This window comes from Gobio gobio (assembly GCF_949357685.1).
Source record: "Gobio gobio genome assembly, chromosome: 19".
In the NCBI taxonomy this organism is placed as follows: Eukaryota; Metazoa; Chordata; class Actinopteri; order Cypriniformes; family Gobionidae; genus Gobio; species Gobio gobio.
In genome coordinates, this window is record NC_137112.1 from 16,073,159 (window position 1) to 16,091,716 (window position 18,558).

General features: G+C 38.5%; 1 protein-coding gene across 1 annotated transcript in view; it reads left to right on the forward strand.

Moving 5' to 3' along the window:
• The first annotated feature begins 2,205 nt into the window (after positions 1-2,205).
• nuf2 (UF2 component of NDC80 kinetochore complex) overlaps positions 2,206-18,558 on the forward strand; it is a 74,866-nt gene continuing 58,513 nt past the window's right edge. The window contains exons 1-5 of the mRNA XM_079844998.1: positions 2,206-2,395; positions 10,442-10,645; positions 10,743-10,855; positions 11,130-11,223; positions 13,190-13,223. Coding sequence (XP_079701124.1) covers positions 2,297-2,395; positions 10,442-10,645; positions 10,743-10,855; positions 11,130-11,223; positions 13,190-13,223 — 544 coding nt within the window. The 5' untranslated portion in view covers positions 2,206-2,296. The remainder of the gene's footprint in view (positions 2,396-10,441; positions 10,646-10,742; positions 10,856-11,129; positions 11,224-13,189; positions 13,224-18,558) is intronic.

The window sequence follows — 18,558 nt, forward strand, 5'->3', positions numbered from 1 at the left end:
AGCTTCGTTTTTTTCCCGGAACAGATGAGCGTCAATCTGACGTTTTGTGACATTGTTTTTTAACGTACACCTACACTAAACCCTAAACCTAACCGATAGTGTTAACAAAAGCAAATGTGACAAAAATACAATAGTAACCATGTCTTGTTAGCTTGTGTGAACTCATCTTTGAGCTCTTTTATCATGACTTGTCTTTCACGGGATTCGTACCTGAGCTTTCATTATTACAAGTACAAATCTGTACCAGCTGAGCTACTGAGCAAACTTATTATATAAAAAAAGCCGAGCATATGGAGCAGATTAAGTGACGCAAACTCCAAAATGTATTCATTTACATGGGAAAAAAAAAACGATAAAAAGTGCTTGCTGTTTTACTGCCTCTAGTGTTCATTTCACTTTGAAACTGCAGAGATATGTACTTATTGGTACGTATTTTGGCGGTTTGCAAAAACGTTGCCAGAGGTACATTTTCACAATGAGACCAGGTTGTCCTTTTTTCCCTGAACATAGCAAATTCTGAACCGTACCGAAACCGTGAACCTAAAACCGTGATACAAACCGAACAGTGAGCAATCTGTACCGTTACACCCCTAGCGTAACGTATGCGAGGGGGTGCCACAAAACAGAGAAAATTGTCAAAGGATGCCATGACTGAAAAAAGGTTGGGAAACACTGTCCTATACAATGGCCATTTCAACAGCTGTGAATGATGAATGTGGAATCAAAGTTAATTAAATTCATTTATTTTGAAAAACACAAAATTAACTATAAAATGCACCCAAATTATTAATAAAAAAATAGGATGTACGGTGAAACAAGAATGAAAGCATTCAAGACGTGCTCCGCATAGCCTACTACTAAACGCATAACAGTTAGATATTTAAGATGATTAAGGAAAGATACCATAATCACAAAGGTATAAATATTAACAAAAGTAATTAAAGTAGACTGTGGGTAATGTTACTTAACCAATTTGAAGCAGTTGTTTAACTTTTTTATATCTAACTTACAAGAAAAAAAATGTCGACACGTCCTCTCCAGCAGCTTGAATGTTCCCTGTTGCAATGGCAACTCTCAACGGCCACCAGGAATTATACAGTTTTATAAAAGCTATTCATTATTTGTTGCAAAGTGAAAGAATCACCTCAGAAAAATAAATTCTTCTGTCAGGCGCAGTTGAAGCCCAGGACAAACGCTGTCAAGATGAGATGGTGTAGCCAGGCTATGTCTGTGTCATTATTCCAACATCATGTTCATAACATGTTACGAAATAAAAAGTTTAATACCTCAGAAAAATGAACTTTCCTCTCTTGTCAACATTAGCCTGGTGTGAGCGCGGCGCGTGCTCTTCAGTTGTGGAGGCGCGAGCGCTATCACGTCACAGAAAGAGGTGCAGTCAAAGTTACCGGATCAGATCGTTTACATGGTGGAATTTTTTGTTTGATCGGTTCATGAAAAGGTTTATCCCACCCCTCTCAAACCGATTACAATTTCATTCGGTTTGGCCATTTTTATTCCGATTGAGGTGTTTATATGGAGCATTTTCATTCGGATTGGACTTTTAAACCGATTACAGTGATCCATGTAAACGCACCTACTGCCATGGTCACTGCCTAAGTTCTCGGATGGCCTCCCCCCTCACGAGTGTATACGCCCCTTACAGCTGATTGGCTGAGGTGTGTTGGCGCTAGGTCCGATCCACTTTCACCAAATCGGTTCATGCACCTTTAACGAGCATCGACCGAAACGTTCATGTATGAAATAAGCAAACTAAACCTTATCAATAGAATCATTACAACATGTTTTAAGAAGCGAGTCAAAAACTCAAACTTAAAACGTGAGAGTGCAGGAATAATTATTTAATTGATTATGGATAAATAAATTGACCAAACAAAATAAAGAGTGTATATTCAGAATCATTAGACTTGTTGGAAGTGTCAAAAGAACGTTTTCTATTGGCCCATATGTGCTGGTGACGTCACTGGTAGCCTTTGTTTCGATTCATAAATCAAGATGTTTATTTTCATGTACATATGTGAATTCTAATGTAAGTAACGCGAGTGTCTGCAGATCGTCGCGTCGCAGCGTTCAGTCAGTCCGCGCGGACGGGCGGGGGTATTTGCAGTCGCGTCGCGTTCCCTCATTTGCCGGCAGGGAAGGATGTTTATTTCCTGAATCCTGACTCGGGTCTTTCGATAGACTCGGACCACCTCCTCTCTGTCGTCACATCGCAGTGCTACAAAAGCTTGATGGGGAAACTGGACGCAGGAGGAACCGGCCAGAACAGCGGATCGAAATGAAGGCCTTCGCCGCGCTGCTGAGCTCGTCGAGCGGCGTGTGTTCACGGCACGTGCGGCGCGTCGCGGCGCTCGGCCGGTGCGGGCTGTGCAGTAAGGTAGTGTTTACATTCCTGCGTCATGTGATGTTTGCTCAACCGCTGGATCCATTGTGTGTGTGTGTGTGTGTGTGTGTTATCATTCTATGTTTGAATCTATTTAATTTCACAGTTGCTCATTAATGACACTTCATACTCATTTATCTTTTACTGTAATGCATGTGATTCGTGTTCACTGGGGTTTGTGTGGTTCAAATGGAGAGTTATTGATCATCTGCAGTGCTTCAGATTCACACATCCTCAGTTTACACCTTTCAAATGACAGAAATTATATTTTCATCCATTATTACACTGTAACTACAAGGTTGGGGCAATTCATTTTTGTTGCTCTGATATTAAATTATGCATTACAGATTATATTCTGATTATGAAAAACATGTTCAGAGTTTATATTAGGTGCTTAAGTCAAAAATAGTTATTATATGTGCTGTTATTGAGGTGTAATTATAGATGTCATTATCATGTAGGGATTTTATTTATTTTTTTAAATATGAGAACAATGTGGAATGCATTGAATCAAATGAGTCATAGTTAAAGGTATCATTATTTTATTGATGGTTTGTTGTTATTTAGGCATGCAAAGTTGTTTAGTGATCTAAATATGCACACATGAGTTATTTTAGTTTTAGTTTTAGTTTTTTTTTTTGTAATTTCACTATATGCTTTTGTCATTTATTCGTTTTTTCTATTTAGGTTAAATCTATTTTTACTTCAGTTTTTATTTCTTTCCAGTTCATAATTTTAGTGCTTATTTCAGTGGCAACATTTCTAATTTTCATTTAGTTTGCTTTTCAACTAATATCTATATTTTATTATATTTCAGTAAAAAAATAAATGTTTTCATAGTTTTAGTTAATGAATGGCTGTTATAAATTGAATCGTTATTCAAACAATACATCAGATTAGTTAATTTCACTGTGATTAAGGTTGTTTGGATCTTTTTTAAGAAATTGAGTTGAAAAGTGTCGGTGATTGATCGTTCATGGATTGTTTGATCTGATATAGTTGATATTATGTGTGTTATACAATTTAATGACAGTGCTGAAATTAAGCACATTTATATTATATAAAATATTTGAGAATGTTATTATCAACATATGCATGATAGCCATTGCTTGAGACTTACAGTCGATGTGAATGCATGAAAGATGCGAGTTGATGAGTGTATGTTTCTCATTACTCAGCAGTTTGAGCCACACCATTCACAGTGAAACCGAATCTCTTCCTCATACAGACTGAAGATGTGACAAATGTCTCTTCAGGGAGAAACACATGATTGTTTGTGCTCATAAATATCGTGTCGTTTCTGTGAACTGGAGTGGAATGATTGACATCTGTGTGTTTCACAGACAGAAACTCCCTGCGGGAAGTGCAGATGTTTTATTTGAGCAGATCGGCTGTAATCCTTGAATACGCACACAGAAAACATGTTACGACTAAATAAGGGACAAATGTCCAACAGGGGTCAAGCTTGACGCAGCATCAGCTCTTCTGTGCGTAATCTCATCTTTCTGGGGAAGAACAGTCTTGGGAGGAGGTTATGCTTTGTGTATGTGACTAAAACGGATAAAGTCATCTTTATTCCATCTATATCTTTATTTCATTGATGCATTGCCAGAGCATCAATTTAAATATTCAGTAACACTAAACCGAGCCCTAACCCTGTAGTAAACACGTTATTATTACTTACTTAATATATGTATTTGTGTAGTTACTCTGTATCAAGGAAAGCTTAAAATATAGTGACCACACATTCTTTCAAATGTTTTCTCGGTTTAACATTATTATTTTCAGTAAGTTGTCTTATGATGCTGTCATATTAGTGAAATATAGATTTTGCTGTCAAAAGTAAACAGAAATCACTTTGAAACAAAGCAGCTTTCTATTGGTCAGTCTGCGTGGAGAAATCCACCTGATAAGAAGTTTACACCAGTTGAATTAGAGCTGCACGATTCTGAACAGACAACTAAACAAAACATAATAAAATAACATGTATTTTATGTTATTAGAGGTTCGTACAAAATGATCATTGCTGCAGTCTTTAAAATGTTTAATTAAGTCGAATTTAAAAAATGTAATCGGTTTGAATGAATGACTCACTCATAAAGACTTCACCCGTTCATTACTGGACGAATCAGCGTTTTTGAACGAATCTCTTGAATGTATGATTCTATGACTCACTCAAAGACTTCACTTGTTTCATTACTGGATGAATCAGCGTTTTTGAACAAATCTCTTGAATGAACGATTCAATGACTCACTCATAAAGACTTCTACCGTTCATTACTGGATGAATCAGCGTTTTTGAACGAATCTCTTGAATGTATGATTCTATGTCTCACTCAAAGACTTCACTTGTTTCATTACTGGATGAATCACAGCGTTTTTGAACGAATCTCTTGAATGTATGATTCTATTACTCACTCAAAGACTTAACTTGTTTCATTACTGGATGAATCAGCGTTTTTGAACAAATCTCTTGAATGAACAATTCAATGACTCACTCATAAAGACTTCACCCGTTCATTACTGGATGAATCAGCGTTTTTGAACGAATCTCTTGAATGTATGATTCTATGACTCACTCAAAGACTTCACTTGTCTCATTACTGGATGAATCAGTGTTTTTGAACAAATCTCTTGAATGAACGATTCAATGACTCACTCATACAAGGTGTGTTCGACATCGGCTGCTGCTGGATGCAACTGATCAGCGAGAGTAGCCGCGTGCAGGCCGGGAGGAGCTGCAAACGGAGACGTGAAGTCGCACACTTTCTGCTTCCCACAGTGACGCTCGCGCTGTTTGCATGCATACTTTATCACAGCTGAAGTGAAATAAATGCAATATTTGTCAATACACAGACATTATTGTCATGTAATACTGTATGCACTGCTTAATACAGAGTCTGTTTGTACAAGAATAAAGTTCAAAATATAAGCCTACACTATCAATGAAGTGGGGTCTACGTTTTATTTTGAAAAACATGACTATATAACATCGCGCCTACATGAAAGGAGGTTTTACTTTTATAAAAAAAAAGATTTGTGAGCATTAGTGGAACTGAAGGTTTTAGAATAAACACGAAACACACATAATCGCTGTCATGCGGTGAATCTGGCCAATCGTGGAACAGCTGTGTCGTCATCGGAGTCCGTGCAGTCTGGTGCAGCTGCTCTAGAGAAACTGCACCGGCTGTATTAGCCGACTGCTCTCGAATCGCTCTCGCGGTACTTTCATGTCATACGTCACTGTCATGTAGCGTCGGCGCTGTCTCAAGTCGGACAAAAATTCTAACCGCATGGACTGCTTCAAGTCAGCCGCCGATCGGTCTGCACATCGCTGCATCAAGTCGAACAAGCCTAAAGACTTCACTTGTTTCATTACTGGATGAATCAGTGATTTTGAACAAATCTCTTGAATGAACGATTCAATAACTCGCTCATAAAAACTTCACTTGTTTCATTACTGGATGAATCAGTGTTTTTCAACGAATATCTTGAATTAACGATTTAAAGACTCACTCATAAAGACTTCACTTGTTTCATTACTGGATGAATCAGTTTTTTTGAATGAATCTCTTTAATAAATGATTCAATGACTCACTCATAAAGACTTCACTCGTTTCATTACTGGATGAATCAGTGTTTTTGAACAAATCTCTTGAATGAACGAATGTCTCACTCATAAAGACTTCACTTGTTTCATTACTGGATGAATCAGTGTTTTTGAACGAATATCTTGAATGAACGATTTAATGACTCACTCATAAAGACTTCACTCGTTTCATTACTGGATGAATCAGTGTTTTTTAACAAATCTCTTGAATGAACGAATGTCTCACTCATAAAGACTTCACTTGTTTCATTACTGAGTCTAATCAGTATTTTTGAATGAATCTCTTGAATGAATGAACGATTTAATGACTCACTCATAAAGACTTCACTCGTTTCATTACTGGATGAATCAGTGTTTTTGAACAAATCTCTTGAATGAACGAATGTCTCACTCATAAAGACTTCACTTGTTTCATTACTGAGTCTAATCACTGAGTCTAATCAGTGTTTTTGAACAAATCTCTTGAATGAATGATTCAATGACTCACTCATAAAGACTTCACTTGTTTCATTACTGGATGAATCAGTGTTTTTAAACAAATCTCTTGAGTGAATGATTCAATGACTCACTGATAGAGACTTCACTTGTTTCATTATTGGATAAATCAGTGTTTTTAAACGAATCTCTAAAATTTAAAATTCAATGACTCACTCATAAAGACTTCACTTGTTTCATTACTGGATGAATCAGTGTTTTTGAATAATTCTCTTGAATGAATGATTCAATGACTCGCTCATTAAGGCTTCACTTGTTTCATTACTGGATGAATCAGTGTTTTTAAACGAATCTCTTGAATTAACGATTCAATGACTCACTCATACCCCTTTTCCACCAAAGCAGAGCCAGAGCTAGATCGGTGCCAGAGCCTAGTTTCAAATCGGTTCTTTGTGTTTCCACACACAAAGCCCCAGCTCCGAGCCAGGAAAAGTGGTTCTTAAGTAGCACCAAAACATTGCTGGGCTAGAACAGGGCTAGAAGTAAGAACCAATTACGTCAGGCGCTGGGGGCGGGGTCAACAAGACGAACACAAACTTGAGATCCGCCATGTTTGAAATAGCAGCTGGAGCTAACAGCTGCTGTTCGTTTGTAATCTCCGTCTATACAAATTACGGCGAACTACATGAATGCGTTGGATTCGCTGTGTTTGCGTTGTGTTTTGATGCCGATGTAGGATCGTAAAGCCATGTGAATGAATAGTAACGCAACGTTTGCTTTGTTGATAGAAGGCTTGTTCGCAGCGGTGCTGTGCAGAGACCGATCGCCGTATGATAACGAGTCCAGCGAGAGCATATGACTTCTTATGCTTTTGATTCACTCATGCGTTTTTTTTATATCATACGTGGATCGGTCTGCGCAGTGAGTGACGATGCATCTCGAACAAGCCTGGTGTGTGTGTGTGTGTGTGTTTCCCACTGCCCAGGGTTGCCAGGTTTTCACAACAAACCCCCCCAATTGCTACTCAAAACAAGCCCAATCGTGTTCCAGCGGGGGATTCAAAAAACAGCCCGCGGCAAAACCACATACTTGGCAACATTGCCGCTGCCTCGCTAGCGTTGCTGAGAGAGATGAGACGTAAACAGTGACGTAAGACCTGGCTCTGTTGTGGCTCTCAGCCCGTGGATAAGCAAACGGTTCTTAGAAGGCTCCACAGTCGAACCAACTAAGAACTGGGACTAGCTCTGGCTCTGAATTAGCTCTGGCTCTGCTTTGGTGGAAAAGGGGTATCATAAAGACTTCATCTGTTCATTACTGGATGAATCAGCGTTTTTGAACGAATCTCTTGAATGTATGAGTCAATGACTCACTCGTAAAGACTTCACCTGTTCATTACTGGATGAATCAGCGTTTTTGAAGAATCTCTTGAATGTATGATTCAATGACTCACTCATAAAGACTTCAATCGTTCATTACTGGCTGAATCAGCGTTTTTGAACAAATCTCTTGAATGAACGAATGTCTCACTCATAAAGACTTCACTTGTTTCATTACTGAGTCTAATCACTGAGTCTAATCAGTGTTTTTGAACAAATCTCTTGAATGAATGATTCAATGACTCACTCATAAAGACTTCACTTGTTTCATTACTGGATGAATCAGTGTTTTTAAACAAATCTCTTGAGTGAATGATTCAATGACTCACTGATAGAGACTTCACTTGTTTCATTATTGGATAAATCAGTGTTTTTAAACGAATCTCTAAAATTTAAAATTCAATGACTCACTCATAAAGACTTCACTTGTTTCATTACTGGATGAATCAGTGTTTTCGAATGAATCTCTTGAATGAATGATTCAATGACTCGCTCATAAAGACTTCACTTGTTTGATTACTGGATGAATCAGTGTTTTTAAACGAATCTCTTGAATTAACGATTCAATGACTCACTCATAAAGACTTCACCTGTTCATTACTGGATGAATCAGCGTTTTTGAACGAATCTCTTGAATGTATGAGTCAATGACTCACTCGTAAAGACTTCACCTGTTCATTACTGGATGAATCAGCGTTTTTGAAGAATCTCTTGAATGTATGATTCAATGACTCACTCATAAAGACTTCACTCGTTCATTACTGGCTGAATCAGCGTTTTTGAACAAATCTCTTGAATGTATGATTCAATGACTCACTCCTAAAGACTTCACTTGTTTCATTACTGGATGAATCAGTGTTTTTGAATGAATCTCTTGAATGAATGATTCAATAACTCACTCATTAAGACTTCACTTGTTTCATTACTGGATGAATCAGTGTTTTTAAACAAATCTCTTGAATGAATAATTCAATGACTCACTCATAAAGACTTCACTTTTTTCATTACTGAATGAATCAGTGTTTTTAAACAAATCTCTTGAATGAATGAATGAATGAATGAATGAATGAATGAATGAATGATTCAATGACTCACTCATAAAGACTTCACTTGTTTCATTACTGGATGAATCAGTGTTTTTACACTAATCTCTTGAGTGAATGATTCAATGACTCACTCATAAAGACTTCACTTATTTCATTACTGGATGAATCAGTATTTTTGAACGAATCTTTTGAATGAACGATTCAATGACTCACTCATAAAGACTTCACTTGTTTCATTACAGGATGAATCAGTATTTTTGAACAAATCTCTTGAATGAATGATTCAATGACTCACTCATAAAGACTTCACTTGTTTCATTACTGGATGAATCAGTGTTTTTGAATGAATCTCTTGAATGAATGATTCAATGACTCGCTCATAAAGACTTGTTTCATTACTGGATGAATCAGCGTTTTTTAACAAATCTCTTGAATGTATGAGTCAATGACTCATAAAGACTTCACCTGTTCATTACTGGATGAATCAGCGTTTTTGAACGAATCTCTTCAATGTATGATTCAATGACTCACTCATAAAGACTTCACTCGTTCATTACTGGCTGAATCAGCGTTTTTGAATAAATCTCTTGAATGTATGATTCAATGACTCACTCATAAAGACTTCACTTGTTTCATTACTGGATGAATCAGTGTTTTTGAATGAATCTCTTGAATTAATGATTCAATGACTCACTCATAAAGACTTCACTTGTTTCATTACTGGATGAATCAGTGTTTTTGAATGAATCTCTTGAATGAATGAATGAATGAATGATTCAATGACTCACTCATAAAGACTTCACTTGTTTCATTACTGGATGAATCAGTGTTTTTAAACAAATCTCTTGAGTGAATGATTCAATGACTCACTCATAAAGACTTCACTTATTTCATTACTGGATGAATCAGTATTTTTGAACGAATCTCTTGAATGAACAATTCAATGACTCACTCATAAAGACTTCACTTGTTTCATTACTGGATGAATCAGCGTTTTTGAACGAATCTCTTGAATGTATGAGTCAATGACTCACTCATAAAGACTTCACTTATTTCATTACTGGATGAATCAGTGTTTTTGAATGAAACTCTTGAATGTATGATTCAATGACTCACTCATAAAGACTTCACCCGTTCATTACAGGCTGAATCAGCGTTTTTGAACGAATCTCTTGAATGTATGTTTCAATGACTCACTCATAAAGACTTCACTTGTTTCATTACTGGATGAATCAGTGTTTTTGAATTAATCTCTTGAATGAATGATTCAATAACTCACTCATTAAGACTTCACTTGTTTCATTACTGGATGAATCAGTGTTTTTAAACAAATCTCTTGAATGAATGATTCAATGAATGACTTTATGAATGAATGAAGTAATGACTTTATGAATCTGCGTTTCTGAATGAATCTCTTGAATGATTCAATGTCAAATACATTTTAGTCACTTGTACAAGACAGCATAATATATTATTCAAATTGGGCTAAAATGGTGCACAAAATTCAGTTACTCAGCTCTATTTTTTGTTGGCCTGGACATGTTTTCATTTTTATTCTGTATGTGTCAAACAGGTGGAGCCGAGCTTTGGGTTGCTGTTTGACATTGATGGAGTCCTAGTGCGAGGGAAGACGCCCATCCCTGCGGCCAAGAGAGCGTTCCAGAAGCTGGTGGACACAAAGGGACAGTTCCTGGTTCCGGTGGTCTTCGTGACTAATGCTGGCAACTGCTTGCGTCAGAAGAAGGCCGATCAGCTGTCTCACATCCTGGGTGTTCCTGTGAGTCTCGTAGGCTTGATGAGATTCCTGCTGCTCAGGGTTTATGTATGGATAATAACTACTGATATGGATGATGATCTGTTTGCTTGATTTGTAGATATCTCAGGACCAGGTCATGATGTCTCACAGCCCGTTGAGAATGTTCAAGAAGTATCATGACAAGCATGTGCTGGTGTCCGGACAAGGTCCCGTGCTCGACATTGCCAAGAAGTATCCTTCCTCCAGTCGCCATCTGTGCTGTGTTTGGGTTTAATTTTGATCCTCCACGTCTGTCGTGTCGTTAGCCTTGTGTGATTATTGAACTGCAGGTCTTGAATGTGACTTTGTCTCTTTGGCTTCTGCTAGCCTTCGTATTATGATAGTATTACAGGCTTACTATGAGGAATGGGCTTATCATAATCCCTCCAATCTCTTGTGTTTGTTTGCGAATAAATCGCGAGAGCAATGATAATGAGTGTTAGATTAATTCTTAACTCTGAATCAGCGTGGGCTTCACAAACGTGATCAGTATCGACATGCTGCGCGAGTCCTTCCCTCTGCTGGACATGGTGGATCACAACAGACGACCCAAACTACCCGTAAGCCACCGCTTATATTCCTTTAACTAAACACGTCTTATCAAGGCTGGAAATATTGGATCTAACAAAAATTTGCTGTTACGTTACAAAAATTCTGGAATAAATTACCATTTACAAATACACCAATCAGGCATAACATGATAAGCACAGACAGGTGAAGTGAATAACACTGATTATCTCTTCATCACAGCACCTGTTAGTGGGTGGGATATATTACGCAGCAAGTGAACATTTTGTCCTCAAAGTTGATGTGTTAGAAGCAGGAAAAATGGGCAAGCGTAAGGATTTGAGCGAGTTTGACATGGGCCAAATTGTGATGGCTAGACGACTGGGTCAGAGCATCTCTGAAACTGCAGCTCTTGTGGGGTGTTCCCGGTCTGCAGTGGTCAGTATCTATCAAAAGTGCTCCAAGTTAGGAACAGTGGTGGACCGGCGACAGTCATGGGTGGCCAAGGCTCATTGATGAGCTACTGTAGCTCAAATTGCTCAAGAAGTAAATGCTGGTTCTGATAGAAAGGTGTCAGAATACACAGTCCATCGCAGTTTGGTAAGTGTGGGGCTGCATAACCGCAGACCAGTCAGGGTGCCCATCTTGACCCCTGTCCACCGCTGAAAGAGCCAACAGTGGACACGTGAGCATCAGAACTGGACCACGGAGCAATGGAAGTAGGTGGCCTGGTCTGATGAACCACGTTTTCTTTTACATCACGTGGATGGCCGGGTGCATGTGCGTGGCTTACCTGGGGAACACATGGCACCAGGATGCACTATGCGAAGAAGGCAAGCCGGCGGAGGCAGTGTGATGCTTTGGGCAATGTTCTGCTGGGAAACCTTGGGTCCTGTCATTCATGTGGATGTTACTTTGACACGTACCACCTACCTAAGCACCATGTACACCCTTTCATAGAAACGGTATTCCCTGGTGACTGTGGCCTCTTTCAGCAGATAATGTGCCCTGACACAAAGCAAAAATGCTTCAGGAACAGTTTGAGGAGCACAACAACGAGTTTGAGGTGTTGACTTGGCCTCCAAATTCCCCAGATCTCAATCCAATCGAGCATCTGTGGGATGTGCTGAACAAACAAGTCCGATCCATGGAGGCCCCACCTTTCAACTTAAAGGATCTGCTGCTAACATCTTGGTGCCAGATACCACAGCACACCTTCAGGGGTCTAGTGGAGTCCATGCCTCAATCTGTGAAAAGGGGGACCAACACAATATTACGTCGTAATGTTATGCCTGATCGGTGTATATTCACATGGAAAACTGTTTTTTAAATTGTAATAATATTTCACAGTTTTTACTGTATTTTTCAATTCAATTCAATTCAATTCAAATTTATTTGTATAGCGCTTTTCACGATACATATCGTTTCAAAGCAGCTTCACAGAAAATGCATTTTTGATCAAATAAAAGCAGCTTTGGTGAGCACAAGAGAAAAAAAAACAATAATACATCTGAATTATTCCAAACGTTGAATGGCGGCTTATCTGGAGTCTATTAGTAATTATAAACATTTTTCAATTCCATAATCTATGAATTTCTATACACTTAATGAGATAATTGTGAATTAGAGCATTATACATAATTAATATACCTTTTTTGTAACTAATTATTCTTTGAGTTACACTGCCAGGACAAAGATAGTGTGTTTGATGGTTTATTTTATTATTAAAGCACAGAACATTGTTGGGTCAGATTACAAGAGATGTTGTGTGAAGAGAACGGCCAGTGGCAATGACCAGGACAAAACAAAACACAACCCAGTTTCTGTAAAACAGATGACGCTGAATTTTCAGTTGTTTGTGCATGTGAATATGTATTTGAAGGATTTAAGCTGGTTTGTACTTTTATAGTCTCATATTTTTATCTAATCCCCAAACCAAACGAGTTGCTGGATAGTTTATGAAATCACTCATAAATGACATTTAATGAAAGAGACCCTATGCTGTGCTTGTTGTTTCAGTCTTCTCCTGTGGTGAACCTGCCCCGAGTCGAAGGTAAGATAATTGTGAACATCACTGGATCCATAACCATGAATTCGACTTTGTGTTAACATTTATGATCAGGTTGAGTTTCCGGTTCATGCTGACCATTCTTCACTGACAGTCCTGCACAGGAGAGTTTATGAGTTTATCAATATTATTTCTGTGAATATTTTTCATGAAACCGGTCTGAATGATTCACCAGAATGCTAGTTATCAAACTATACCAGCGTTCACAAGTTTGGGAAAGAAATGAATAGTTTTATTCATCAAGACTGCATTAAATTGATCAAAAGTGACAATAATAATCATAAATGTTTGTTGAGATAATATTATTATAATCATATTATAATTATTTCTGTGACACTAAAGACTAGAGTAATGATGCTGAAAATTCAGCTTTGATCACAGGAATAAATTACACTTTACTATATATTCACATAGAAAACTGCTGTTTTAAACTGAAGTAATATTTCACAGTTTTTACTGTATTTTTGATCAAATAAACACAGCCTTGGTGAGCAGAAGAGACTTTTTCAGAAACATTAAAAAATCACACAGACCCCAAACTATTTTGGAAGTTACAATATAAAAGAAATAACAGAAATTGAATACCAGAGTGTAGTTTTTGGAAAGTACGTGTGTAATTCTCCTGTATCCGTAGCTGTGGTTCTGTTCGGGGAGCCCATTCGATGGGAAACAAACTTACAGCTCATCGTTGACGTTCTTCTCACCAATGGGAACCTGAGCAGTGTGTACGAGAGCAGTCACAGCGCTCACCTGCCGCTGCTGGCCTGCAACATGGACCTGATGTGGATGGCAGAGGCACACTCACCGAGGTACAGAGACTAAACGCTCAGCTCCTCTTCCCAGTCTGTCAGTAACGCTCTGTTTAGTTCCGGTCTCTAGGAAGAAAACTTTCCTTCTGAAAAGCACAATGTGCTCTGATTGGTCGGCTGGAGCAGTGTGTTGTGATTCGTTTTTGGGAAATGTCTCGTACCTTACCCTAACCGCCAGTTTCAACACGCGACTAACTAACTCAACCAGGCCCCGCCCCTTTATTCTGCGTATGAATTATTATAATGAGAAATATTGTGACGTTGGTTCCTGAAGAAAACTCAAGACTACAATGGAGGCGTTTCAGGAGTTCAGCAACACTGACACTGACACAGAGAAGAACTGGAGCTTTTTCATGCTCAAACAGCAATATCACACACTAAAGACAGTGAAAACATGGACAGAAGCACATGTTTAAAAGTAGTAAATGGATGACACTGGCCCATTAACAAATTTAATTTCCCATCAACAGATTCGGTCACGGCACGTTCATGGTGTGTCTGGAGAGCCTCTATAAGAAGATCACGGGCCAGGATCTGAAGTACGAGGCTCTGATGGGGAAGCCCAGTGAACTGACCTATCACTTCGCAGAGTACCTCATCAGAGAACAAGCAGGCGAGAGAGGCTGGAGGGAGCCAATCAGATCGCTGTATGCTATCGGGTGAGACACTGCTCATTATCAAGGTTCAGCGTGTCTTCTCCATGTGTGTGTGTTATTTTTTAAATGGGAGAGAAATCGAGCCACCCTCTGCCTCACTGTTGTTTCATTATTATTTATTATATCCCATTTCCCCACAGTCCTGTTCAATGCGCCGATGGACCGTTTGTGTCTCACGCCGCTCTAAAAACACGCCACTCACTTTAAAACAGTTTTACACCAGTGTAACAATCATCATGACATTAAAACGATATATCCCGCCAAAATAAAAGCTCAATGTTTTAAAGTTTGAAAGCAAAGATATTAAAGCAGCACTAGGTAACTTTTCAACCTTCATAATATATTTTCAAGACTCTTGTGATGAGACATCGACTTACAATAGGTTGACCCCGTCTGCCATAGCCTGACGGGGTCTGTATCGTTTTTAATCGTACTTTTAAACTTCGGGTTTCGGGTAGTAACCCGAGAACAAAAAGAACTACAAAATTCGACTGCTTTACGGCATATACGTCACTTCCACCACCACCTCCTTAAATTCGGACGTGCGAGCCCAACTATCGTTTGTTTGCCGGATGTTATAGTCATGGCCGAAGCAGCACATAAAAATAAGAAAGCAAAGGTTTTGTCGGAGGAAAGCAAAAAGAGGAAACGAGAAAGTGATCGGATTAAAGGCAGGACGAGGATCAACATTGGGCCAGCGTTTGCTCGTTGGCGTGAGCTGAAGGAGGAGGAGGGGTGCCTGTAAATACATAAGACGTACAAAATCATATTTTAGGATACCTAACATGTCTGTGATATTTGTTTATTTGTCTTGCCTCAAGCTATAATGCAAATCGATTTTTCAAATTTGCAGATTCATCTATGGCAGCTTGATATTATAATATTGAAGATATATGGTTATTACCTACCACTCAAACATTGAACTGAAGTATCATATAGATTCTGTAAAACGGGAACCAATAGACTAGGCTACTATAATGACGCTGGCTTGTAAACGTGAGCATCGCGATCATTTGGCGTTTGAAAAAAATAAAACCCATGAAATTATATTCATATGACATGCTGAAACATATGCCACTGTAACGTTACCTGGGATGAAGACATTTCACACGCGACGCAAGCAGAACACCTGCATGTGAACTCCTGCAGTGTTCAGGGCTATCATGGTTGTCATGCCAACAAATGCACTTGTGATGCATCCCCTGATGTAGGATGACAGAGTTTACGACAGTAGTAGAGGACAATACTGTTTCCCAACTGTAGGGGGACCCCGAGAGCAAAACCTACCTAGTGCTGCTTTAAGACGACCATAACCTATTTTTTCTGTTGTTCTGTAAAATAAAATAATAATAAAATAAACATTATTAATAATAATAATAACAATTATATTCTAATAAAGCTTTTGTAATTTTACAGTAAAAAGTACAGTATGTCTTTATTAATTGAGCTTTTCCTTCTTTTTTGTCTTTAGCTGATCACATGCCTGAATGTACTTAATTTCATTTTGATAATGTTTATTATTTAATATTGTGTATTTTTAGGGTATTTTATAGCACTAAATTATATTTATGCAGTAGTTATAATCAATTTATTTCCCATTTATTCCCTTTTTGAGCACCTGAAAATTTAATTTCTAACTGTCATTAATCTTGAATGTTTTGGAGCACAGACTTCTCTTTAAATAAGAGACTTGGCTGATTAGTGTTGAATATTGCTGAAGTGAATCAAGTTGTGTTCCATATTTGAGGTTGATATCTCAAAAAATTAGCTTTCAGTCGGAGTTTGTTTGGGCGCAGTACGGAACGCTTCCACTAGATGAGATTCATCTCCCATTCATCTTCATTTTTGACCATGAACAATACAAGTGTGACTGTTTGATGAATTATTGCCTATTTGGCTATTCTGATGAAGTAGAACATATTATAGTTCTATAATGCTTTTTATTTAATATTTTGTATTTTTAGGGGATTTTACAGTACTTAATTATATTTATGCAGCAGTTTTTCCGTTTTTGAGCATAAGACTTAAACTTTCATAAATCTTGAATCTTTGGATCACAGACTGAAGGTCTCTTTGTAAAGATGACAGATTATTGCTGAATCGAAGAAAAGTTTGAAAAAGAGAACTTGAAAAAAGTTACACATTTTCCGTTTATTGTTATGAAAAATGCACAAAAATACTTTTTAAAAATGTTATATGAAATATACTGTATATTTTACACAACACATTTTACTCTACAACCAAAGCCATAAATCTAAACAAGTTGTTTTCCAAATTTGAGGTTGATATCTCAAAAAATTAGCTTTCAGTCAGAGTTTGTTTGGGTGCAGTACCAAACTATTCATTTCCAATGAACGTGAACAATACAAGTGTGACTATTTTTTCAGGACCATGTAACCTTTTTGTGTTCACACAGGAAGTCCCAAAACCTTTACCAAGTTTCGTACCATTCCAATGAACCAAAAAAAAAAAAAACCTGTTAAATTTTTCGGTCGAAAATGAGCATCAGACGATTAAACTTCTGACATTTCAGAGGATGAGAAACTTTTTGGGCAAACGCTAGTGTAAAAAAACGCTGTTGTGTTTCCAGATTTCCCATGCAAACATCATTCTCCTAATGCAATTTAGAATGTTTCAGTTCAAGCAATTGAGAATTTTAAAGAATGAATGAATTGTGTTGTTATTAATCCCGTAATGCCATTAGGGACAACCTGATGACTGATATTTACGGGGCCAACCTCTACAACCGCTACCTCGAGGACCGGCTGGCCAGGAAGAGCAGAGCTGTGGCCAACGTGAGGAGCGGGACAGGGCTGCCCACCGCCGTCCCTCGGGATGAGGACATGGACAACGGCTGGGAAAGTGAGCTGGCGTCGCCCTCCGCCACCTCCTGCAAGTCCATCTTGGTGTGCACCGGCGTCTACAACCCTCACATGGAGTTACCCAGAGATGCCAACCAGTGCATCAAAGAGACGGTATTCCATGGCCACCGCGACTTCCGCTTCGACCCCGCGCTGGTGGAGCCGGAGAGGATCGTGCAGGACGTGGACGCTGCTGTCCAACTCATCTTTGAGATGGAGAAGTTCGGGACGGCGGTTTAGCTAGAGTCTATATATCATTCAGCAAGTGGAGAAACCCTCCACACATGAGCACAACTGAGAAAAAGCAGCAATCATCCAACATCTCGTGTGAACTGTGTGTGTGCCAGAAGTATCGTCTGAACAGAGTCATGAAATGCAGTGTTCCCGCTCTAAACCCACGTCACGTGACTACACTTCTGCATCCTCGAACTGCAAGGCATGGCGCTTGTTTCTGCCACGCAATATACAAACTAAAAGGCAATTGTGACTTCACATCACACAATTGCAGAATTGTGAGATAAAAAGTCGCACTTGGCTCTATTTGTATTCAGTGGTGTAAACGAGAAAGGGCTGATGTTCAGTTTTAAATAAGAGACTCCATCATAAACCATTAGTACTTCTGTTACAGTAACTCACTGTAAGGTTTTATCATTACACGTCCCAGAAATACGGTCTACCGTTTACGTAGAATTGTATGTGTAATACATGTTCCATGTTATCTTCATTGTGCCATTAGTAATTGTTACACTCTAAAAAATGCTGGGTTAAAAATAACCCAAGTTGGGTTGAAAATGGACTAACCCAGCAATTGGGTTGTTTTAACCCAACGATTGGGTTGTTTTAACCCAAGGATTGGGTTGTTTTAAACAAACATTTAACCCAAGCGCTAGGTTAAAACAACCCAATTGCTGGGTTGGTCCATTTTCAACCCAAATTTGTTTTTTTTGTTTTTTAACCCAGCATTTTTTAGAGTGTACATACTCCATTCTTTATA